General features: G+C 41.9%; 2 protein-coding genes across 2 annotated transcripts in view; both read right to left on the bottom strand.

The window, feature by feature from the left end:
* Window positions 1-11,785: 11,785 nt before the first annotated feature.
* Window positions 11,786-19,881, bottom strand: rpia (ribose 5-phosphate isomerase A). Its single transcript, XM_022751148.1, has 9 exons — window positions 19,655-19,881; window positions 18,988-19,048; window positions 18,535-18,590; window positions 18,160-18,219; window positions 17,845-17,909; window positions 17,691-17,759; window positions 16,891-17,032; window positions 14,782-14,881; window positions 11,786-14,555 (listed from the first exon to the last, which is right to left on the bottom strand). The coding sequence occupies exons 1-9, from the start codon at window positions 19,829-19,831 to the stop codon at window positions 14,458-14,460; spliced, it is 828 nt and encodes a 275-aa protein (XP_022606869.1). The 5' UTR covers window positions 19,832-19,881; the 3' UTR covers window positions 11,786-14,457.
* Window positions 19,882-23,217: 3,336 nt separating this feature from the next.
* The window catches only part of slc4a11 (solute carrier family 4 member 11), a 73,689-nt gene continuing 72,216 nt past the window's right edge, over window positions 23,218-24,690 (bottom strand). Inside the window, exon 20 of the mRNA XM_022750893.1 lies at window positions 23,218-24,223. Within this exon, the coding sequence (XP_022606614.1) occupies window positions 24,157-24,223 (67 nt within the window). The 3' untranslated portion in view covers window positions 23,218-24,156. The remainder of the gene's footprint in view (window positions 24,224-24,690) is intronic.

The following is a 24,690-nucleotide window of genomic DNA, read 5'->3' as shown; positions in this document are numbered from 1 at the left end:
GGATTTGACATGGTTACTTTTCTCAGGCTTAAAACTGTTATTACTGCCATAAAATTAGGCTAATTTACATGTAAAACCTCAAATAAATGTTTTATGTGTCAACAAAGACTGTCTTTTATTCAGAGTCGGTGGATTCATTCGGTGTCATTTCTGATTAGTCTTGGCTTTCTCCTGCACTCACCAACACTGGCAGAAAATTTGTGTTCACAAACATTGGCTTGACTGGCCAGGATGACAGCTTAGAGAAAGAAAACAACCAAACCCTTCAGAGATTTGTATAATTTCAATTTCAGAGATCTTTGAGAACAGGGATGAAACCCTGTCTTAGGTCTGCTGGCTATAATCAAAGTTGTTTTGCCTTCACGGGCAAAACTTACTGTGATTCCACAAAAACTGGCACAGAAAAAGAAAATATTTTAATACCGAATTCTGTTAAAGCAAAATAAAGTGGACGCGTTTTCCACATATTTCATTCAGATGCATTGTTGAACGAGACAGAGTGAGCAGCTAAAAATAAGACAGGGGAGAAAATAAGATGCAGGGGGTGACAGTGTTTTCCCTCAGATGATGTATGTGCTATGGATTTCTCACAGCACCACTGCGCTTTACCCCAGAGAAAAGATTTAGGAATTGTTGTAGTGATGGATTTTTATTTTTGTAGCTCTCCCTTATACATTAGGTTTGTTCCACATCAGAACCAAAGCACAAATTCCCCAAATGAGTTTTATTCCCCTTTATGTGCCCACACAGCAAGATGTGTTAGCATTTCCTCCCTCTTTTGGTCTCGTAACTCCCGGCTAAAAACGGTGTAACTGACTTGAATGAATCGAGACACCCGGCCCCACCCTTTGCCTCCCTTTTAGGGCTTCTGCCGCATTGCTTGTCAATCATGTCCTGAGCTCTGGCAGGGGCCACCTCCTGACTATTGATTTGTATCTGTCTAGAGGAGATGCTGTCAACGGGGCTTTTAGCTTTATTTAACCAGCGAGGGTCTGCTGAGCACACATGCCGTCTCTGAGCACCCACTGCCTCGCATCCACACAGCTGGGACCCAGGCAGCTTCCCTCTGTCGGCCACCAGGGCATATGGGGTTTTAACTGCCTCCCTTGAGGGCAACTAGACAGCAGTTGTTGAGGGAAAGAGAAAGTGTTATACTTGTTCACTTTCTCAGCTCAGACTGAAAAGAAAAATGAGGAAATAAAGAAAAGGTGGCCACAGCATCATCCATCATCTTTATTTATGTCCACTGTGACAGCTGTCAACTAAGCTGAGTGTATTTAATAGTAGCATCAACCGCACCATCCATCATTTAGACTGAGTAGGTGAATTGCTACTGATTGCTGTAATCCCTTATTGATTTCCCCTATCGAACACTGTTCAGTCATGAAGGGGAAGGAGCTTGTTCAAGGATGTTCAAGCCTTAGAAAAACTAAGAAATAGATTGCTTCAGACGGTGCAAATCAATTTTAGGAAGGTTTTTCTCAAGCTTCACCACAGCCACTGACACTTCCACAGGGAGTTTGTGAAAGTAAATTAGCACGAAGAATGAAAGTTTATCATTTATTCACTTTATTTCCACTACAAGTTACACTTGCTGCTCTGGACCAGTTAGCTGTTTCAGCTCAAGTGGAGCTGGAAGTTTGCATAAAAATGCAAATAAGATCACTTAACAGTAATGAGCCATGTGTCTTTCAGCCCCATCAAAGCCAAGATTATCTCCCCAAATCTGCTCTTAGCATTATCAGCCTCGCCACTAGCACTGAAGTGTGGAGCACTAAGAAAAACATTGTTTTTCCTCTCAGCCACCAATAAAAACAGAGCGCTAAAGCCCGCTCTCATCGCCTCGATTGGCTGCCAGACCCTGCCAAAAATATTAGGCTGATTGGTTGTTGCTAAGCAGGCGGCTCTCTGAGAGGGTGGAAGCTTTGGCGGCCTTCACTCGTCCGGCCCCGCCCCCTCTAAGTCATGCTGTGAATGTAGAAGTGAGGAAGAAGTCACTGAGAGCATCAAGTTCAACTTCAGAGATGGAAAGAGGGTTAGTGAGAGATAGAGGAATTTCATTCTGAGAGGGAGATCAAAGGCTTTTGTGGACTCTTTGTACTCCAGATAAAGGATAAGGAGGAGTAGAGAGGAGTGGGGGTAGTGGTGGTTCTGGTCTAAGGGGGGGGGGCACTTGACTGTACAACTTAGGTATCAAGATGGTAATGGAGTAAATGAGCAGCTGAGGAGGGGAAGGGGGAGTAGCTACAAAAATAGTACTAAACCGAACAATAAAAACAACTCAAACAAAACAAACAGCCCTACTGTATCATTTAGAACTCGAGGCAATTTATTTTCCACGTCTGAGCCCCGAGACGCCGCTGCTCTGCTCGTCACCAAAGGGATAACATGTAGCCTGTGGGGCTGCTGCAGCCGACTGTGACAGATGCGGGCGGCGGACAAACTGAAGAAGACGTTGGAAGAAAGAGTGAAGAGAAAGAAAGAGGGAGAGTAGTGAGGCTGCCAACAGACTGAAGGTTGTTAGCGTCCTCGCCTGTAATGCTGTCAAAGTGTCATAATAGTGCCGAATGCTTCTTCAATCACAAAGCGTATGGCGGAGCAGGGAGCCAATTAGCCTCGCTCTCACCAGACTCTCTGCTCCTCAGAGACTCCCAGCCTCAGTCTGCACACACTGGCAAAACCGAGCTGCTGGTAAACACACTCCATTGAAAGAAACAACCAGGATGTTTACACAGGCCGAGTCTCCAAGGAGCGGGAGCCGCCGAGCTGGACCAATCGCAACGGCCTGCCACTTTCTAGAAGCCAATGAAAGCACTGTTTTTCTCCTCGTTTAGCCAATGGGCGGGCAGCTCTGCAGACTCCGAGCCAATGGTGGGGCAGAACTGCCTGTAACCATGCAACAGCGAGCAGCCTGGATGCACGCTGGAGTGCGGAGTTCTGCTGCCGCACAGCTGCCACTCAGCCTGCCGCGCAGCCACAGAGAGGCAGAACAAAAATATGAGAGCATGGGGAGCACGTGGGGAGAAAGTTATGGATGCAGCTCTGAGCCAGCCGCACCCAGTACCACCAGCTGCACCGGCAGGAGGGGGAGAAAAAAAAAAAAGAGTCAAGTGCATTCCCTTAAACTGTGCACATTTTGAGAGATAATGACACAAAGTCGGGAAGGTTTTTAAATGTTATATTTTAATGATTTACTCAGAATCAGAATAAGACTGAAGTTACAGTGAGAACAAACACTTCAACACTTGAAGGCTAATACTAACAACTTTTTAAATCTTTCTGAGCCTTTGAAGTCTTTCAGTTGTGGCTATCCCATACTTCAATGCAGGATATTTTAAGGCTTAAGGACTTGTGGGTAGTTAGCACAACACAGCATGCAGCCAGAACTGAGTCTTGTTCTTTTGCAAACATGAATATGCCGCCATGTGCCTGACAATGCCTAATATATATGAACACTTACAATTAGACCAGATTAAATGCCTAAGTTAAAGAGAAAAAGATTCACCTGTAGGGTCACGCTGGTGACTGACATAAGCAGTATTGTATCAGTAAGCCTTTAACTCCAGCACTTAAACAGCTTAATGTGACTTGAAGGTTTATGTAACTGTCCTCTGAACCTCTTAATTAAACAAGTGATTTTTTAATGTCTTTGTCACAGCAGTTAAAGGCTGACTGACGCGGACCTGAGTGACAGATCCGCGACGTGCAGTCTGCTTTAACGTCGACCTCACATCCATCAGGGTCACTGCAGTAGACCTCCGCAGCAGAGAGCAAAAGGTGTGGCTTTTTAAAAAAAAAGAAAAAAGGCATAAAAACACATCATTTAAAAGTGTTGCCATCACCCTCTCTCTCTCTCTCTCTCTCTTCCTGCATAAGTGTGTTCTCCTCTCCAACCCGTATCAGCTCACATGTGGTAAAATCCAAACTCTATGGCGCCACGCTCCTGACGGCTGATTGGCTGGGCTGCAGCTCGGATCCAAGGATCTGATTCGTTGTTGCTAAGCAGTGAGGAGCCATCCAGAGTGAAAACAAGACAGCATGGTCCTACTAACTACCAGCTAACTCCTTGTTTTCAACCTCCCCTCCCTCCTTTTTTCCCTCTCTCCAAGTATCCCACCTTTTTGCCTCTGCCCCACCCATACTGCAGTGCTGCAGGATGGGTCCTGCCGACTTACCAAAATAGCCACCGACCTAATAAATTCACACCTACTGATAATCATATTCAAAACCAATACTGTTTAACAACCGCATTTATGGAGAACTTGTTACTATTTCTGTCACTGCACATGGTTATGAAACAACCTGCAAACATTTGCCAAATGAATCATAACCTCTTCTACAACCCAGACAGTGTTTGTCAAGTGCAGAGAAAGTCTCTAAAAAAAGGTCATCACATCGAACGTCTTTAGACTAAATAATAACCGATATATTATTACACAGAGCATCGAAAAAAGAAGAGTTTAAAAAGCCCCAAAAAAGCACCAGACGTGGATAAAAACATGGTTACATAAGGAAAAGACAAAGAGGATGAAATAGGTTAAAACAGATTATATAAGCTTGTTTGAAGAGACACCGAGCTTGGAAAGTGGAGTTATACATTCAGACCTCTCTAATGCAAAATATCACTGTATACGGACTGAGTTTAAAGAACTAGGTTTTAATTGCTCAATTAAAACTTCCCAGAGGGAGTTCAATCAACTTCATCTTGACCTGTTATTTTGGGGACAGTTTCTATTAATAAAACCCACAACATCTCCCTGGTTACAGAGAGCAGACTACTGAAACAAAGTAAGGAGGAAAAAAAAAAAAACAACAAGGAAATGATCTTTCCCCCCCCAAAAAAAGGAAAAAAAAAAAAAGTCTCCTCCTCCTCCTTTACCTAACTATAGCCAGACCCATGCGGCCAACTCAAATTGTGAGCACTAGCCCATCTCTCCAACGCAATTGGCCGACAAGTCACCCAGCTTGGCCGATTGGCTGTTGCTAAGCAGTAGGCTGGTGGGAGCCAGCCGGCGAGCACGGCGGCCCAGAAGAGCTGTTGCCCCTACAGGGCCCTGAGGGGGGTGGGGTGGGGTGAGGGGGGGGTAGCAGGTTCAAACAAAGCTGCTGTCCTCTCTCCTCTCACCTCCAAGTGCTCCCGAAGGTGCTAGAGGCCTCGATGGAGGACTCGCTGGCAGAGACATCAAACCTGGCAGTGCCGTCACATGCATGATTCACACGCACGCACGCACACACACACACACACACACACACACACACACGCGCATAGATGTAAACACCACGTCTCTAGAGCGGAGTTTGTAACGTATAGATGGCAGCATTAAAGGTGAGGTGACAGCCATCAGCGGCTCACGTCACAAACTGAAGGATGGATCAAAGCCAACATCTAGAATATTTATAGATTACAGGATACAGAGGTGGAGGAGGGAACAGGGATAAGAAAAAAACAAAAAAAAACAAAAAAACAACTGCAACTGACAGAAACCAAAAAAATGTTGACGTCTGAGCATCGACTGGTTTTCAAACTGTCCGCATGAAATGTTTTCGAGAATTTGTGTTTGAAGCGCTCCACTCCAAAATCTCATTTGGAAGAAAATAAAAGGCTTTAGTTGAAGTCCATTCACTTAAAAACCAGATTCAGGCTGTGACAGTTAAAACACTGTCCACAAGTTGTACTGAAGTTAGCAGGATCCTTGTGTTTTTATTGTATTTATCTGGGTGCATGGTCGTGGGAGAGCCCTTATATGCATGTCCTTCTTGATATTACTCTGTTGACTGTTTTGTGTCATTTATTATCATTATTTTTTATTTATGTACCTATTCATTTTATTTAAATGTGTGTTAACCTCAATGTTTTGTGCCTGAGGACCCAGTTGAAAACGTCATGGTGCATCTCAAGGGATTTATCCTCTAATTAAATTGTGAAATAAATAAATCCTTCTAAAGTGAAATAACTGTCACAAACAAGGTCATTCTTCTTTATGTACAAGTATAGTTGTTTTCAAGGGTGTGTTAACGTTCCTGTTGTCACAGGGTGGCACTTATCACAACCTGGTCTGTTTAACTTGGAAAACTGCAGCGCTGTAAGGTTGCAAAAGAACGTGGCGATATATTTACAAAAGGCCGACCTCATTAATGCTGGATGTGGTGACAACCACTTCCCAAAAAGTTTTTTTGTTTCACACACAGTCACCGCTGACTTTCCATTTGTCCTATTTCAAGTCATTACTTGTTTAAACGATGTTTAAAATCTCTATTATCATTATGCCTGGTGAAAGTCATACTGCTGAAGTGATACACAACAACAACTTGCTCAAAATGAATTGACTCTTGACAGACGTTTTTCCTTTTGTTGTAAATGTGTTTTCTGACATTTTAAGTCTTTTTTGTTTAAATTGGCCCACCTTTTTTTTTTTGTTGCATCGTTTCTCGAGACATTTGTAAAGTTCAACAACAACTCTCCTGACAGATGGATGGAAACAGAGCGTGGAGTAGAGAATATACTCGAGGGGCCACATTAGAAAGCGATGTGTACGTGTGAAGGTAAGGGGGAGCATGAGGGAGGGAGAAAGTGTAGGATGAGAGAGAGAATTAATACAAGAGCAAGAGGCAAAGACATTAATTACAACAAAGACACAGACTTCAACAAAGACAGACAGAGATAAACTGGGTGTGATCGTTGGTCTTACAGTGTTTTGACACGAGAAGAACAGAAAACGTTCCTCAAGTTCATTATTTTCTTATTTCAGCAAAATCTGTATCATCTTTTATACATCTTTGTTGTTGTTTTACACACAGGCTTTTCAATGAATAATTCACCTGCTCATTATTGTGTCTGCCTCACAAGCTACTTAGTTAATTCTTTATTTTGTCAACTGGTGTATAAATTTCTACGCTGTGTGGCAGCATTTTGAAAAGTGACAGAAATAAAACTGTTATTATTATTATTATTATTTAGCTAATAACACAACTAGACAAGTTGCAATTGTCTGCTTGACATGAGGCTTTGTGAGCTCAATATTTATAGTATATTTTAAATGTATTCAACCAAAATGAAAAAGAGAAAGGAATCACTAAAACTTTTGATACCATAATGTATTCTAAATGCATTACCCAAAAAGTGACTGATATGAGATGACTCAGAGCCAATTAGTGGCGCCAGACAGGCAGTGATGAGAGAATGAGAAGAGAAAGTGGGAGATACAGACTGTGACAAAGTGAGAGAGGAAGGGAAAGCGCGGCAGACAGTGACAGACACCGGTAGATATACTGTATAGGACTCGATGCAGGCACAGAAAGCGAGCAGTGGCAGGGTGTGACCAGCAGCAGGATGAACGCTCAGGAGTTTTCCTGCAGCAGCTGAGGTGCCTGGCAGGGGAATAGCCCGCTCCTATCACAGCGAACCGCTCTGCTAATTGCCTTCGATTTCTTCTTGATACTGTAATGCAGATGACAGACAGGAGCCTTTAAGTCCCTCACCATGTGTTGTACTTGCACCTGAGTTATTTCACCACCACTTTTATCCCAATAAGTTTGTGACCTTGGTGGTGCAGTAGGGGTAAACTGTACGCCACCTCTTGTCTGTCTGTGCAGTGAAGTACACAAAGATTTTATCCTTTGACCACCATGTAAAAACACTTCTTCCTCGTCTTACACAACTTTTCCCAAAACAACATATGTAACAACTAATCACACCTATTCCTCTCAACTTGAGCTTTCTGAGGCTGACTGCACAGTGTGCTCTGTAGCTCCCTGTGGTGACAAAGCTGGGTTTGTATTGAATCTCAAATAAATATTATGATGCTTAGGGGGTTGTCAGAAAGCTTTAAAGTGAACCTCGAGATTAAAAAGGTTGATGGCAAATGGGAAACATGTTGCATCCTTATCACCATGTAGGTACGGTAGCAGCAAGTTTTAGTAATACAATAAAGAAACAGCACCAAAAACCTTCAAAACAGGTTTGACTCCAACAATGTTTTCAATTTCATGACTTACTTTGATCCATCTCCCTCTTGAAAAGCACACAGCATGTTTCTGAGACTACACAGAGAATAATTAAGTAAGAGACCTGATATACCTCAACAAGGAAAGGCATTGAAATAAGAATGATTCGAGAGGCTGCGTCACAGTCTAAACTATATGTGATGTCCCGGTAAAAACAAAAATGATAACAACATCATGGCAGAGAGAAGGAACATCATGAAGAACACACTGCGCCAAACATCTAAAGGTGGGCGTCAAACCTACTGTTTACCAAGGAAGACAAAATCAATGCCCTACCCACTGCGCCAAGAACTGCTTCTCACTTTGGGCAGCAGCAGTATGTCTAACAGGGTTTGGTGAACCTGCGATCTGTGTAAAGCAATAAACTTGTGACAAGCAGGATCCTGGGGATTTTCTCAGCAGGGTGAAATGCCTTTGCATGATAATATGTCGTAAAATGTAAACTCTGCTTGCCATGCAGAGCACACACTTAAGACATTTCCCCTCAATGGAACAAAAAGGTTTATCTCAAGCAAAACAACCCTGCTTAAAACTTCTATTTTGTAATAATAACTACAGATCCAAGCACTCAGGCAGCATCACAACATGTGAAGGAAAACGTTTGAGCTGAAGTGTGAAATCTTAATCCTTGTTCAGCCGAGCCAACTATAAACGACCACCAACATTTTCACTTGCTTCTTCTGATAAATTCCCAATAAACTGTGGTTAATTACATAAACAGGCTCCTACTTTATTTTAACTTCACTTGTCTCAGCTCATGAGTAGCCTGTCTGCTGACAGGAGGAGATAAGCTGAGGATGATGAGAGGATGGTGTCTCTGTTGTCAGGTGATAAGGAATGTTCCATTCATACTGTGATTTTTGTATGATAACAAATGGAAAATGGAGAGGAGCAACTCCACAGTGCAGAATGACAACTAAATCAAGAGTTTGCGAAGGGGTGACAACAAGCACCACACAGAAACGTATATATCACAATATACTGGTGGACTCAAGTGAACCCATGACCGCAGAGTGACAGATCAGGATTATAACGTGACTTGTATTTCCAGCACATATGTTATAGCTACAACTTTCAGCGAACCCAAGCAACATCCTGTTAAATCTCAGTTTCACTGCGGAAACTTTGAAAACAACAGTTGACGCCTACTGTACGTCTCACAAACTTTCCGGTCGATGAAGTGAAAACGCATTTTGCACAGACATGCCCAAACAGAAAAAGAAATGTGTAGTCTACTTTCTAAAAGTAACTTTCACTTGTATCAACATACGATGGCTTCTATGCAAAAAATAACCACGAATAATAACTAAGACGGAGCTGGCTTTAGGTAATGTGATATACCTTGGTGACTGTTTTTCACGCAATTTCCATCCAAACTTTGGTCAGAACTCTGCGCCCATTATCGGACACGGTGTTAAATTCGCTCGTCAGCGCCGTGTTTTACCCGTTTTGTGCCCTGACAGCTACTAGTACCGGTTAACGTTTCTTCTACGATAATTTGTCAAGACTTTGGGGAGAAGAGCTGGAGGAATACACACTAGACAAGGTTTTTAAACCGCTGGAGCACCAACAACCACGTCCACAACAAGTTTTGAGTGCGGTGCTGAGGCGGAAGAATATTCAGCATCCGTCCAAATCACAAGACTGTACGTTGGCTAGCTAAAGAGCCGGTGAATGCGACATTTTAGCTAGTTAAATCCCACTGAATGGGGGTTTGCAATCTTTCATTTTGTTAATTCGTCATTTTGGAGGTCATACACACTTTGCAGGTGCTGAAAACACGTGTCAAACTGAACGTGTCCGATAATGGGTGTCCAGCAGTTAGCTGACAGAGGTCCATTACACTTGACAAGTTTCAAAAACAATTTACCTTGTCCGTCGGACGTTTCCGTTACTTTCTCCATAAGATTCATCGGCCTCGCCGGCCGACCCGTTCTCGTCGTCCTCCACGGTAACGTCTGCTCCAATGACCGGGGTACCTAGGTTGTCCAAGCCCCGCTTCATGACTCCTGCACCATCTTCCTCCGAGGTCGAACCTGCACTCCGGGTGACGGACTGCGGCTCCCTCCCGATGGCGGAGCCCTGAGCTTGCGAAGTCCCGAATCCGATGAGCGCTTTCACCAACAGCAGGAGCACCAGGGAAATGCTCACGTTTCCAAAGTGAAGCCCCCTTTCCATTTGTAAGACTGGCACATTAGTGAAATATGAGATTTACATGCCACTGGCCTTGTAAATCTTAACATAAAAAACTTAAAGTGCAAAAAAAAAAACCGTGTAACTATAAAGAAAACTCCGTTGTGTCTTGCAAAACGCCCTTTCAAATCTGTTCTTTAAGTAAACATAAACAGCCACTGGGACACCATGTTATTCCCTTTATACTTGACTCAGACTTGCCTTGGTAACGCTAAGCCCCACCTTGTTTCTACACGAGGATTGGACAATAAAATCTCTACGTTCGTTAAAAATTCATGTAACCGTTTCTCATTGGTCCGTTGGCTGTCAGTCACACATACACCATACTAAGCAGACGACGATTGGATCAGGCATCTGTCACTCATAGAGGCGGGCGTAGAACGTGCCAGCCCCCCAAACAGTGCACTCCATTGGCCGATCCGCTGTCTGTCAAAACGACGCAGGCGCACTGGCAACTGGAGCAAGAGGTGACGCAAAAAAAAAAATCCCCGATGGCGAATCCAGTACTGAACATGTGATTGGTGGTATGTGCCGTCGTCCGTCCAATAGGAGAGACGACGCCGATGAGCTGCAAAGCGATTGGTCGAGTTGTACCCTCCGATAACTGAATGTAAGCGCCAGATTCGATATTTCACCCGTCATTCATGAGTAGTTGTCAAGACAGCCGACATGAAAGCATCAACGTGGCTGTAGTGTAGATGATAGGGACAGTTCCTGTTCCTGATCACGAGTTATGTTTTTTTTCACTTTGCGATAAACAGTCGTAAAGGGTGATGACATAATGTCCGTCAGTTACTCTAAAACCATGAATTATTATTATTTTTTTTTTTTTAAGTTAATTTATGTAAAACATGTCATACACGAAGCTATCAAGTTCCTTAATTGTGTTTTAATTAATGTGCACTTGGATGACAGTTACTTTAAACGTATCACATGAAGCATTTGTGGCGGTACATACAGTTGGTCAACGCATGTATAATAGATTCTATTATGATTTTGGGTGGTATATGAGGTCATCGTGAACCCAGTCTGCTGTGCTCGCAGTAAGCACTTTGCATTTCTAGCGCCCCCAAGTGGCCAGAAAGGAGAACGGCACATTCAAGGTGTTTATTAAGCTGTCATCTTTGGTTGGAAAATTAATTTCCCATCGTCTTTGACATGGAAACTTAAGACTATCCCGTATTTACGAAACAATACAGGCTTGGGTCATCAGAATAATTATTAATTAATCTCCTGGGTATTTGTTGATTAATGGATTGGTCTATAAATGAACAGAAAATAGAGAAATAACACAATTTTACAGAGCTCAAGTAGCTTGTTTTGTCTGACAAACAATATATATATATTCAGTTTACTATAGTAGACTAGGCAAACCAGCAAATAACAACTGTGAAGCCAGAACCAGTGAATGATTTGGCATTTTTTGCCTTAAAAACAACAAACAATTCTTATCAAAACTGTTGCCAGTTTATTTTCTGATGAATAACTAACTGTTTCTGCTCTTATATCTAGTCTGTGCTTCACCACATCATATTATTAAGAAGAGACAAGAATGAATCATCAGAAATAAAACAAGGAGTCTTACAGATATAATTTTGGTCCTGTATTGATTCACAAAGAAAATAGTACCATCACAGCAAAATTCATTATCACAGTCAATTGGTAAAGAAAGAAAAGAAAAGAAATGCTGGTGCAAAAATATCCAACATGGTGCACACACTGTATTTTACCAAAACTGGGCCACATGTTCTCAGTTCAGTTAACTTTTACTTTGTCTACAGGCCCCTCGGGGGGTTACACATTCCAAAATTCAGTCACTTCCATTTGGTTTATGAGGGTAACATTAGACCAGAATAGAGTCAGATTGCTCGTATCAAATAACCATGGCTTTTAGAAAAAAATGTGCCAGCCAACTGCATTTGCTTGCTTGTATTAAATCTCCCAGCCTCGATGTTCTCCTGAGTCTCTCAGAGCTGTACATACAAAAACATAAAGAGGTACAAAAATAAAACCAGAGTGTAAGGCATGGTGCGCCAAAAAGCTGAGTGAAGAGCTGCATTTCAATTAGAAAGATATTAGTCACCCGGGGAAAAACAAAATGACAAACTATCACTAACCCCAAACAAATGATGGTTTCTCTGAACAGCGAAAGTAAAGAAACACAACTGGACTTTTTTCAGAAAAGGAACGCTGCGCTTCTCATTACTTTTTGAGAGGACGGGTGTTGTTCTGTTCTGTAAATAAACTCCCAAGTATTTTAAGATAATTAAACTGAGCACCGTGCTGTGGACTTGAGACATTATTTCACTCAAACTTTCTGCATCTTCAAAGCTGCACTGTACAGTTTTATAAAGATTTGTTATTGTAAAGATCCAGAACTAGACATAAAATTCAGTAAAGATAAGGTGAGAGAGAACGACTGAGCCAGACAGGAAATATCCTGTTTCTTTGTAAGAGCCGAAGACAAATTCAGAGACTCATCTTTTGTCCCCAACTACGGCATTTCTGACACAATTATATATTGAACCGCTTTCCGAAAACTAAATATTGCAGCTATTAGTGAAACTTTAATGTTTCCAACATGACCAGCAACACATCCAGTGAATTTTACTACATCTGAAATAAGGACAACGTTCTATCGCTCTGGCGTGCCAAGGCACATAAAATGTACTTAGGGTCGTTTTAGTTCATATTTGAACAGCACAGTTCATTAAATGTGAAACTTTTAAAGCATAACTGCCGATCGTCATTACTTTAAAACATTCATTTAGGATTTAAGTTTATGACACAAGACTTCCTGTGACCGGACCCCTCGTGTAAGGAATAAGAGACGGTCATGCAACTGATATACAGGCACAAAAACAGAGCAAACACAGTAGAGGGAGGTACATGCAGAAAAGAACACACATTCAGTGAGGCTGTGGACTTTAATCCTACTGACGTGACTAGTGTAGCTACAGGATCCCCTGTTGAAACTGAGAGGAAACCACAAAGATTTCTCAAACTCTGTCTTTACTCAGAGAAGAAAGCAGATCACTGCTCCATGGCAACAGTGGCAATTATACGCTAAACTTCAAACACCAGGGAGAGTTACATTTCAACTGCTACATCATGACTATGAACCCCGCTGAGCAGCGGACCCACCACATTTAACCTATAGCTATAACTGTCCAGCTGGTTCTGCTCACAGTGAAGGAACCATGTGACAGAACGGAGTTGTTTGCAGATTGACAGACATGTCGGTGAATGTAGCTGATTGGCTGAGATGGTAGAAAAAAAACAAAAAACAAAAGCAAAATCACTTTAAATGAGATGAGTGACAGCACAACTTTATTTTTTATTTTATTCAAACCCTGTGTTGACATGTCTCTGCTTCCATACCAGTGAAACACATGTTGTATTTATTACAGGCCAAACAATGTCAATTATATTAAACACAATGACCAAATAATGGAAGCTTCAAACCTGCACCACAGGGTTCCTCTAAACTGTCAATGATCTCATTAATTTTTGGAGCTTCTTGCTATTTAAAGTAGCATATTAATTAGACAAATTAATTTCTTGAAAAAAAGTTTAACTTCTTTAAGTTGTTGTCATTACTCCTCCTTCTGTGGTTCAATTAAACTAAAAGACTTCAGGGCATATCAGCTTTTCTTTTTTTCTTTACTGCTTACAATGCCGTGAGCTTTCACTTGACTGGTGGACTTTTATTTGCAGCAGATGATAATAGTTTGATGTAGGATTATGAGCTTTTCAAACGTAGCTTTAAATAGCGTTGTTTCTTTTATTAGGACTTAAAATATAATCACAAGGCACACCTTAGTTTCATCCTGCAGAACAGCAGCGACTCACCACACGGGTTGAGAACCGTAGCACTGCAGACATTCAGTCAAACCCAGTAATTACAGGAAGAGCCAACATTCCCAGTGTGACCAGGCGGCCAAACCGAGCAACGATATAGAATGAAAAAACAAACAAACTGTGTGTCAGATGGACTTGATTTTACTCATCAGGCACTTTAAAAACTCACAGAATCGGAAGCACCACCTGCAGGATGAGAAAAATCAAGTGATCCTGGATGTGTATCTGGTTTTGAGATGTGTGAAAACTTCCCTGCTACAGTTTTGTCCAGATCTGCCGGAGGCGCAGCTCTGTCCAAACCCAGTCTGAGACCGGGGCGTAAATCACGAAGGCGGCACTTGCGGGAGAGAGTTGAGGTCATTCGAGGGGAGGGTGACGACGCTGAATGTGGCAAACTCCTCAGTTAACTGGAGGATCCCGAACCTGCACGCTTCCATCCTCCATCCCAAAGTAGGCCCGCTCAGCCATGCCGACGAAGAGCCCCGTCTCCACCACACCTGAGGAGGACACACAGAGACACTGAGCGTTTTGTTGGGCAACAGTCGTCAAGCTCGAATCCAAATTGCACATTTAACACCTTTCAAATGTCTTGCACGATCACTTCCCATTTCTGAGATGTTGTGTGTGTGATGACGATTTGTTGGCAGCTGATTAAACACCTTCATCCAAACTCAGCTGCACTGAACTTTACAAACCAAGAGCTGTCGTCTGTCGGCTCCTCACCTGGAATCATCTTGATCGCAGTGTTCACCTCCTTCCAGTTCTGAGCTTGCTCAAACTTCCAGTCCAGGATGAAGTTACTGTTGTCGGTGACCACAGGACCCTGAGAGCGAAACACGGACACAATTCAGGTCCCAGACTCTTTCCAACATCACAAGTCACAAGTTCCTGTAAATGCTAATCGCACACTCAGGACGGGCTGCCAGCAAACATACATTTCAGGGTTACCAACTTTAACTTTTGTGATTATGAAGTGCTCACGTGCGACTATGAGGCAAGTGGAGATTAAATAACAGCCTGTGTGTAATCATCGAGGCTTCCTGGACAAACAAACTGGGACCTGTCCCGCTCTTTAGCACACAAACTGTTTACGGGCTCAACAGTCGAAATGAACTGTAAACACATAAACAGCCGCAATAATAAAACAGGCACTCGTGTCTCCTGCTGGATGTTGTTCATTTAAAAGAAGTGAGTAGGAGGTGAATCATTAAAGCTGGACTCTATGGGCTGTTAATGAGGCAGACGCAGTACATGTGTAGGTGTGTGTTGCCCTCTGTTTTCAGTGCAGGCTGTACCGTTTGACTGTGGTAAGCCTTTCCTTAAAAGATGCCCTGTGGAGTTCTCCTGAAAACAAACAAAACTGCTTTTTACACTGTGTTTCTTTAACAAATGTGGTGAATGCATTTCCTTCCATCCCCCCCGACTCATTTACATAACTGTTTTTTTTATTTTACAGCATTTTAAACCCTGAATTGGGTTTGTCCCACTGTCCACACTTCAGTATTAGAGAGTCGTCACAGTGGTCAGTAGTGTGACACTGATCGAACGCCTGTAAAGACTGCGAGCATGTGGAGGTTTATCAGAGCTCAGTGGGACACACTTGACTAATAAGAACAGTCTGTCACTCACACAGATACTGTACACGGCACAACTGAGCTCAGATAACTTCACGGTTTCACACATACAGTCAGATGGCGGTAAAAGAAAAAAAAAACACTTTGCAGAGTTGAGGAGGAAAAACTTGGAGAGTAATTAAAGGGAGTTAGCTACAGGAATGTCAGGTTGACTGTACATGAGAAACATAACGTTTTATTTTGATAGTTTCTGTCTGGTAACATTTAAAGTATGGAACCTACTAAAATAAATCTAATACTGACGTTGACAGTGTCAGGTCGATCGGTACATGAGGCTTCGGCCTTGTTTATACTGTTTGGATATGAAGCTTACAGATAGACTGGTGTAAGGTTAAATGTTCTGTGTGCATCTGCGTTCCTCTGACACAGGACACACTTTCCTCCTATCTGACACACACTTCACTGCTCAACACTGCAAGTGGGAGCGACCCATTGTTTACATCGATGTCTGCTAGCTTACAGTCTTCCTTCCTTTCCTGGCTGCATATGTTGGCAGCTCATCACCACCTGTAGATCAGTCGGACGGTGTGAAACCATTGGTGGGACTGTGAAACACGTCACAAGCATCTCCATGCACGTGTGTGTGTCCTTGTGCATGTGCACGTGACAAAACAAGGACCCACTTGTGTAAAGAAAAACCGGCTCCTTAGCACTAATAGAAGTGAAAAGCTCCACAGGCAGTGACTCAACAGGTAAAGGTTCATTCAGTGTCTCGCTCGAGGACACAGGCTGTTCTACGGACCTGTGACCTTGAAGACGCTTTATCCACTATTTCACCCTCTGCTGAATCCTGTGATTTCATTATCTCCACAGAGAGGAGTGGAGTCAAAACATGAAGTAAAAATGCAGTGTGTCATGAAGAAGAGCCTGCATTAGAAAAACTATATAATGCTTTTATTTATGCTGCTTTAGCTGCTCTGATCCTCTCTGAGAAGGTGATTGTGAAGTTTTACTGTCACTACGAAAAGGTATCGCCACACATTAATCTCAACCTGGACCTCGGGACCATCACAGACCCCAGGGAAGAGACTGAGCCCGGACAGTCCTGTATGAAAACACGACTCCACCCAGAAGCAGCACAAAGAAAAGCAGTGAGTAATTGTGAAATTGCTGCTGTGACAAAAAGAGAGAGCTGCCGCTCCGACAGCAGAATAAATAGAAGTGGTGGATACAGAATCCGAGCCAATCGTCCACTTACTGCTTTACTGACAGCCATCCGTAATTTGGCCTCCCCTCCAAAGCGTTTGGCTATCGTCCTGGAGACAGGAACGTACGCCATGGGGATCACTTCAATAGGAACTCCCTTCTTCCACTGCTGGCCCAGAGCCTTGGAGTCTTTCCTGAGAGGAGAGAACAGGAAACAAAACAGAGGAGAGTAAGAATTAAATCTGCACACGCACACACACACACACACACTTTTAAACACAGACACAGCTTAAATCACATCACATTTTTACTAACTTATCCTTAGCTACGCCATCTGGAAATATTTTCTCTTGGTGCAGAATTATACAGTCACTGTTTTTACTTCACGTGGGAAAGTTAGGCAGAAAACAATGACTTTTACAAATGTCAAAAAAACATAAGAAGTAAAGGAGAAAGGCAGCGTAGGGTGATGTGGTTTCTAGCTGTGCGAAAGCCAGTTTACAACGATCAATAAGTCACCTGAATGACTCCAAAGCCCTGAGGCACAGTGCAGAGAGGCCGTCGACAAGCTGATCACACACAAAAACTTTAACTCCTTTGTTATTTCAAAAATATTCAGTTAATGCTGAGAAGCTAAAACAAACTTCTCCAAGGCTTTGCTGATGCAGCTTGATACAAAGATGCAATTAAAGTCTCTTGTGCAACGTACAAACCAGAAAACAGCAGCCTCTCAACCAGCTAATACATATAGATTTAACAAATCTTAAATTGCAAACCACTAAATAAATCCACTTTTTACTCATTGGCAAAAATATCGTCGCACTTTCTCAAGGTAAAGTAGCAAACACAAACCTGAAGTCGGCAATGACGACGAAATGTTTAGCACAGCCGGCTACAATCTTCTCCTGAGTCAGGCAGCCGCTGTGGGACGGAGGGAAAAAGGTGTGAGACAGATGTCAGAGGGAACACAGCTGTCGCTCTGCTGTCTGCGCAGAACTGGACTCACCCTCCGCCTTTGATCAACGTCAGGTCTGCGTCCACTTCGTCTGCTCCGTCGATCGCCACGTCCAGCTGCGTGGTGGGAATGTAAAGAAACGACTTAACACACAAGAAGGAAACTAAGCACAGACTCTGGGAACAGTCTCTACGCTTAGAAAAATTCCACACTCAGGGCTCCACCGTTTATGTTTCTCTTTCAGTTGCACAAGCATAATTTTCCACAACGCTCCAATTCAAGCTGACAGGGTTTTGAGCGCCAACATATTGTGGCCCTTTCTCATTTCCACGGCTTTCAGATTCATTTGTAACAGGCCCGTCATACCTCTGGGTGCCTGTCCAGATCCGACAGTGTGAGGCCGTGCTGCAGAATCAGCTGACGAGCCTGTGGGAGGGAAAGCGCAGGAATGAGACAGGAAGCCAGGGAGAAGCTGTGATACACTTTACTGTGTTTCCTTTTAAGCATAGAAGAAGTACATTTAATTCATGTCAGAAATGTAGGATTTGCTATCTCTTCTCTCGCAAGTCACTTGTAATGCATCTGCGAATGTGTCAATCTCATTTTAAAAACAAGTCGGAAAAGATGTTGTGAGGCAACACATTGCATTTAAAGCCACAATGCTGCACGCAGTTACCAAACACTTGGTGTTGCATGACAATAATGGATCGTGTTGGTCTCCACTGAAGTGTCCAAACTAACCTGGAAGGAGGTGGGCACGCACACGATGTTGAGCTTCTCCTGACGAACTCTCTCCGCTGCAACAAATAAACAAACACAGTTTAAGAACAGAAGAATCAATAGTGCTGTTACATTTTGCATTGGTGATAAAAAACCCAAATGCTGCTGCTCCTGCTTGATATATTAAGCAATTCACTTGTGTAGTAAAAAGCAGAGAAATTTGCACTATATCTGACGCACAAACCTGTTCAGGTTTACCAGCTCTGGTTTTTATGTTTGTATCATTTATTTTATTGTGTGCAGTGTTTTTTTTTTTGCATTTTTAATCTTAGCTTTACAGTTTTTATGTGGCTTTGTAAAGCAAAGTGCAGCATAAATACATTATTTACTTACTACCTCTGGAACAGAACCTCAACCATATGCTTTGTGTGCGACAAACATTACAAAAGTCAGATTTACAGTGGCTTCACTCACCTAATCTGTCCACAGCATAGACAATGGTTGACCCGCTGCCCACTCCAACCACCTGGTTGTTCTACAAGACACAGAAAAGATTCTCACACTCATAATACAACCAGGCTGCATTTCACACCAGGTGCTGAAATAAGTGACAGGAAATAAGGAAATAATTACAGTTATATTATGTTTAGTGTTGTATTGTAATGTATTCATGACGTGCAGGACACAAAACTTTGCTGATAAACTTTACAAGTTATTTTCTATATTTGTTATCAACAGACTGCACAGATGTTGATGATATTAATATTATCCTGTTTTCTGACACTTCGTGAAGAGTAAAATTAACCCCAGCTAGCAGCTAACACATGCTGTAACACACGGTAAGTATATTTAGCCCTTAATGCCGAACAAAGTTAGCCCACTATCCCGGGACAAGCATGCATAACACGGAGCTAATTCCCTCCTAAACTATCCGGGTTAGATAACGGTAATAATTAACAAGCTATGCTAACGTGCATGTTTTCGGGACTTTAGCTAACTTTGCTAGCTTGCAGCCCCTGGAGCCCCTGAAGTTAAAGACAACAAAGTGCCGTGTTTAAACTGAGCTGGTGGGAAACACAAGCTAGCTAGCCTGTGAACACATGTGGCTGGATGGAGGAGCTAACAGCGACACTGACTGTACCTGGACGTGGTTGTCCACGGCGGCGTACGCGGCTAGCTTCTTCGCCTCCTCTGCCATGTTGTTAGCGACAAACTGACTGAGCGGACACACGTGTTTGTAGCTGCCGCGCCTCCGGGATGCTGAGGAGAGGAATCCAGCTGCAAGGTTACCGAGGGAGACCCACCCCTGGAGTCTCATGACCCGGCCCACAACACACACACACAGAGAGAGAGACAGACAGAGACAGACCCAGGGACAGACCCAGGTCTCTCCCCCCCCCCCCTTCAGCTACATGTGAGCTGCGGGTAGAGCTGTGAGAGCTGCGGCTGCTGCTTTAACTCAGTGTTCGGCTTCACATGACTTACAGATCTGCGGTAATCTGCGCATGCTCGGCGCATCGGCGACACTGCACAGGCAGTACACACGCTCTGTATTATTACACTGACAGATGTTTCTATTATTCTGTCCACTCCATTTACTTCAACAGGAATAAGCTAAAAAAACAAAACAGAAACACTTCTCTGTGCAAGACAATACAGTTCACCAGCATCACAAGCTACATCCTCCACAGGGATCACAAAGTTGACTCGACACCTCTGTAACACAGTTTCATTTACAAACATTCATGAATGGGGATTTACTGGGTTTATTGGTGTTAGCAAGGTGTACCTAATAAACTGCCCGCTGACTGTAGTGTTACACACAATACAACAACAACTCAAGATGATTTTCAGCGTGTGGTGGAGCTGAAACTCAAGTTTGTCCTGAGGGTGGCGCCAGAGGAGAGGTTATGGGGCTGCTAAAATTTGAACGGGTTCATCCTCTGGGGAGCATGAATGTGCTCAGTGATCTTTATAACATCAGCTATTGAATTATGAGATTGCTTGTGTGCAGTGAAATTAGATTTGTTTTTATTTATTTTATTTTTTTAAAAGGTAAATTATCGAGGAGATTTTGGTTTTTGTTGTGAACAAACGAGGTTGCGATTGTCATTTCAGTTTTTAATATTTCAATAACTACAACTCCTCCTGTCTGCAGTATAAACACATAATGGAGGACATAGAAAAACTCAGGTGTAACAATGTAAAATATACCTTCATTGGAGAAGTTATACTGACAAATACTTTATATATTTCATTAATAACACATGATTTGTCCTTATATTTTCTTATTTGAATGTTTGTATACTGATGATGAAAGTTAAATGTTGGGACTTGAAGTAAAATGTCACAAAAATACAATAAAAAAATGTTGAAATTTTGATTTAAATCAGCAACTAGATGATCAAACGCTATGAAAACAACACAACAAAATCTTTCAGTGTGTGACTGAAAGCTGAAAGTATTTCCATTGGTGCAAAAAAGCTTTTGATACCAGGTGCAGGTTACTTAACCCTGACCGCACTTAATATCTTAACCTTGTGTAATACCTTACAATGGAACAAAGTGTTGGTCAAAGCGAATCCTCCTCTTAAAGTTATATATACACACATATCAAACATTGTGACAGTGTGGAAAGTAATTGAGATATTTTACGCTGTTCCAGTTTCTCAGACACCGCAATAAACACAAGTAAACATGAATGTTTACATCACTACTACTTTTTATTTGGCAAACAGCTTGAGATAGTCTCTCTTTTTCAGTGTACAGTATATATATATACTATAGTAAACCAACACATTTTGTTTGATAACCATTTTTTTCTCATTTTTACATATTACAGCTTACAAATATAGCTGATCTTTTTGACAAAATTACAGATTCTGTTTGACACCTAAATTAGTATGCTATATAAAAATCCACACATCTTACATTCATGATTAGAAAAAGTAGGCTATATGAAATCAGGAAAAGAAAAGAAAAGAAAAAAACAAAAACAAAACACCACAGTACGCAATTTCAAACAAATCCAATTAGGAGAAGGGGAGTCAAGGTTTCACAAACAGAGTAGTACGTCTTTCACTCTGAATCCAATGTGAAGTCCTCTGAGAGAAGTTTGCTGCTATTCCAAAATCATCAGTACAGAGAAGATATCAAGGAACAACAACAATACTGTCACATACGAAGAATGGTTTAATCTCTGTACTCAGTCCAAAGTTAGAAACTAATACCTTGCCATGGATTATAATGGAATAGTTGATAAAAACTAAACTTTGCATTGCAAACTGTACATATTACTTCATAACTCACAATCTCTCTCTTCTCTCACCAGTGCTGTCTTAAGGCTTAGTCCAAGGATTATGCAAATGCTTCCGAGCTTTCCTTTCATGCCTTGCTATCTCGGCATGAGACATCTGCTTAAATTGGACATCTTTCTCACATCTGTAAGACAAAGCTGAACAGAACTGCATGAGGGAGCTGCCATTTGGATATTGGGAAAGCAACTAAACCGTAATAAATTCCGGCACTGTGAATGCCTGGTTGACAGGCAAACTTTCTCCTTTTTTTATTTTTTATTTATTCTCCTTGTGTGCCATAATTGAATCAGCACAGAGCAGTTTTTGTACCATGAGGATGGACTGAAAAGTTGCTGTCTTAAAAACACAGCTGGCCTGTCGTTGCTTCGCTGATGGGTCGGCCTTTCGCTGGGAAACCCGAATTTCACCAGTGAAGTTCTGTTTTATACACAGTATTGCTGAATATTGAGCGTTGCATTCAGTTTATTGAGAAGTTACGGTTTGACTTGCTACTTTTTTTTTCTTGTGTAGGTTACATGTCCATCGGCATCACATTGTATCAAAAACCCAGATAAGACATGCTTTAAGCAAACCAGTGCTTAGAAATGTTCTTTTTTTTTCTTTTTGTACTGTAGATAACAAGATAACCTTTTCCAGACGTCTGGATTATTACATGACAACGTTTGCAAGCATTGATCTAATCATAACATCTAAATAGAAAACAAGACCGGATTATTCTAAAACTCATCTCTGAACACTTGTTCACAAAAAGAAAAAGAAAAAAAAGGGATGCAATTTTGTTGAATCCAAAGCCCACAAATGTTTTTTTTTTTGTTGTTTTTTTTTCATTTTATTTAATTTTCTAACCTCACCGGACTCTCCGCTTTACTAGCAATGCACCAGAACTGTGTTGGACTTTGACATGGAGCTGGAAGGGACTTTGACATGTAAACACTGCGGCAAAGTCAGATCTAAGACGTGACACTCAAAATACAAGGAAGTGTGGAATGTAAAGGAGCAAACAGAGAATTACAGATCACTTTCCAGTTCAGGGGGAAACACACAAAATTATCATTTTGAACTCAAAATTCTGATAAATAAATATTCTATTTCAATTTAACCTAAAATACTTTTTGTATATTGCTATAATATATTCTAATATATTCATAATTTGATAAAGATTTCACTATATGTTTTGGTTTGTGCTGTCGTTCTAAATAATTACATTTAATATATACCTGTGGAATGTATTTTCTATTTCATTGAGCACTTAAATTCCACCTTAAAAATGAGGTTTTGTAAAGAGCTGGCAGGAAGCTAGATGAAAGACAGATTAGCAATGTGCCCATGACACACAGACACACACACACACACACACACACACACACACGCACGCGCGCACACACACACACACACACACACACACACACACACACACACACACCTTTTTTTCTCTCTTTAATGAACACTGACATTTATTGGAATGACTTCGAAACTAAATATGTCCGGGCACAAGTGTCCTTGATAGAAAAAGGGGGAGTCACAGCTAAAAGGTGCAGGAATGTAAAGGTTTCAACACTGCACGATGACAGAAATACAAAAGGGTTAAGACTGACTTTACAGTGGCCTAAATGCAGTGTTCTTACCAGCTTATTCACGAATGGAAAAGTATTTAAGTACTTAGCAACACGGTGTAAGTATGTAAAGTTCACTCACATGACAGTGTACAAACACAGTGTGAGGGCAAAGTGTCAAAAAAAAGATACTTACATTGTGCCATTACACCTTTCTAAGTGCTATACAGTGTACACTGGCAGATTTCTGATGACTTACACGGTATTAGTAAGTACTTTAAGCACTTACCCACAGGTTCAAACACAGATGCACACACTGCAGTGAGGGTATTGTAAAGTGTTTTCATACAAAGTAAAGACGTGAGAGGAGAACATGGAGGTATATGGCACTGAACGATCTGACGGGGTCAAACGGAGGTGAAACAGGGAGTTCTGGACAGTCCTGTTTTTTATTTTTTATTTTCTTTTTTCTTCAGCAGAACTTTTCCCCAGAGAGATGCTGTCTGTCCACGTTTTCGGAAAAAAAAGATTTCCCACAGCTCTCATCTCTCTTCCTCACACGACTTCCCACATTTCCAGTGCTTCACCTGTAAGAATGTTCTTATCAGATACAAAAATCAAAACAGTCGGTATTTCTCCTTTTTGCTTCCGTACAGTTTTGCATTGAAAAATATGTTTGTTTTTTTTTTTTTAAATCCTCATATTTCTTTTTTAAATTTTTTTATATATATTCCAGACGTCTTTGTGGTTCCAGAGCTCGTCTCCACCTGTAGCTACATGTGTTGGGCGTCCATTATGTCCAAGTATTTGGCCTCAATGATATGAGGAAGCACGTTGTTCCTGAACACAGAGGAGACAGAATTTGTGTCAGCTGTTACTTGTTGGGCCGAGAACGACAAAGAAAACACACACGCCAAACCATCAAAATGTCAGATCTTATCATACAAGATTGATCACTTCCTTCTCAGTAGCACCAGCGAACAAGAGAGTTATCAACAATACAGTGGAGCTGGTTTCTACAGGAATGCGAGTGGGTGAGAAAACGCTGCATCTACAGTTTATCAGGTAGACTTCACTAATGCAACAGCGCAGCAGTAAATTCTCCCTTCATGAAGGGAGGTGTTTAGACAGGTGTTGATTTGGTGTCTGATCAGTTTGGAGGATGTCGTGTGTGGAGCTGTTGAACTGGACTACACATACAGAGGTGGAGAAGGGTGGTTAAAATGACAGAAACACGTCTCAGCAACTGAACCAATGTAACGGATCATTAACGCTGCTCATCGTCCGCTGATGAACCCAAACAGTGT

The sequence above is a fragment of the Seriola dumerili genome, unplaced genomic scaffold, assembly GCF_002260705.1.
Source record: "Seriola dumerili isolate Sdu_G_001 unplaced genomic scaffold, Sdu_1.0 BDQW01000149.1, whole genome shotgun sequence".
Classification (NCBI taxonomy): Eukaryota; Metazoa; Chordata; class Actinopteri; order Carangiformes; family Carangidae; genus Seriola; species Seriola dumerili.
This window is presented reverse-complemented; position numbering and strand designations above follow the sequence as displayed.

What these genes read in the sequence shown, in the direction of transcription:
- rpia (XM_022751148.1), bottom strand. Translation starts at nt 19,831, where the DNA reads ATGAGACTCCAGGGGTGGGTCTCCCTCGGTAACCTTGCAGCTGGATTC. An exon ending in CCGTGGACAACCACGTCCAG is followed by an intron (nt 19,049 to 19,654) that starts GTACAGTCAGTG and finishes TGTGTCTTGTAG; the next exon opens with AACAACCAGGTGGTTGGAGT. An exon ending in GGATGGCTGTCAGTAAAGCA is followed by an intron (nt 14,882 to 16,890) that starts GTAAGTGGACGA and finishes TTTCGCTCTCAG; the next exon opens with GGTCCTGTGGTCACCGACAA.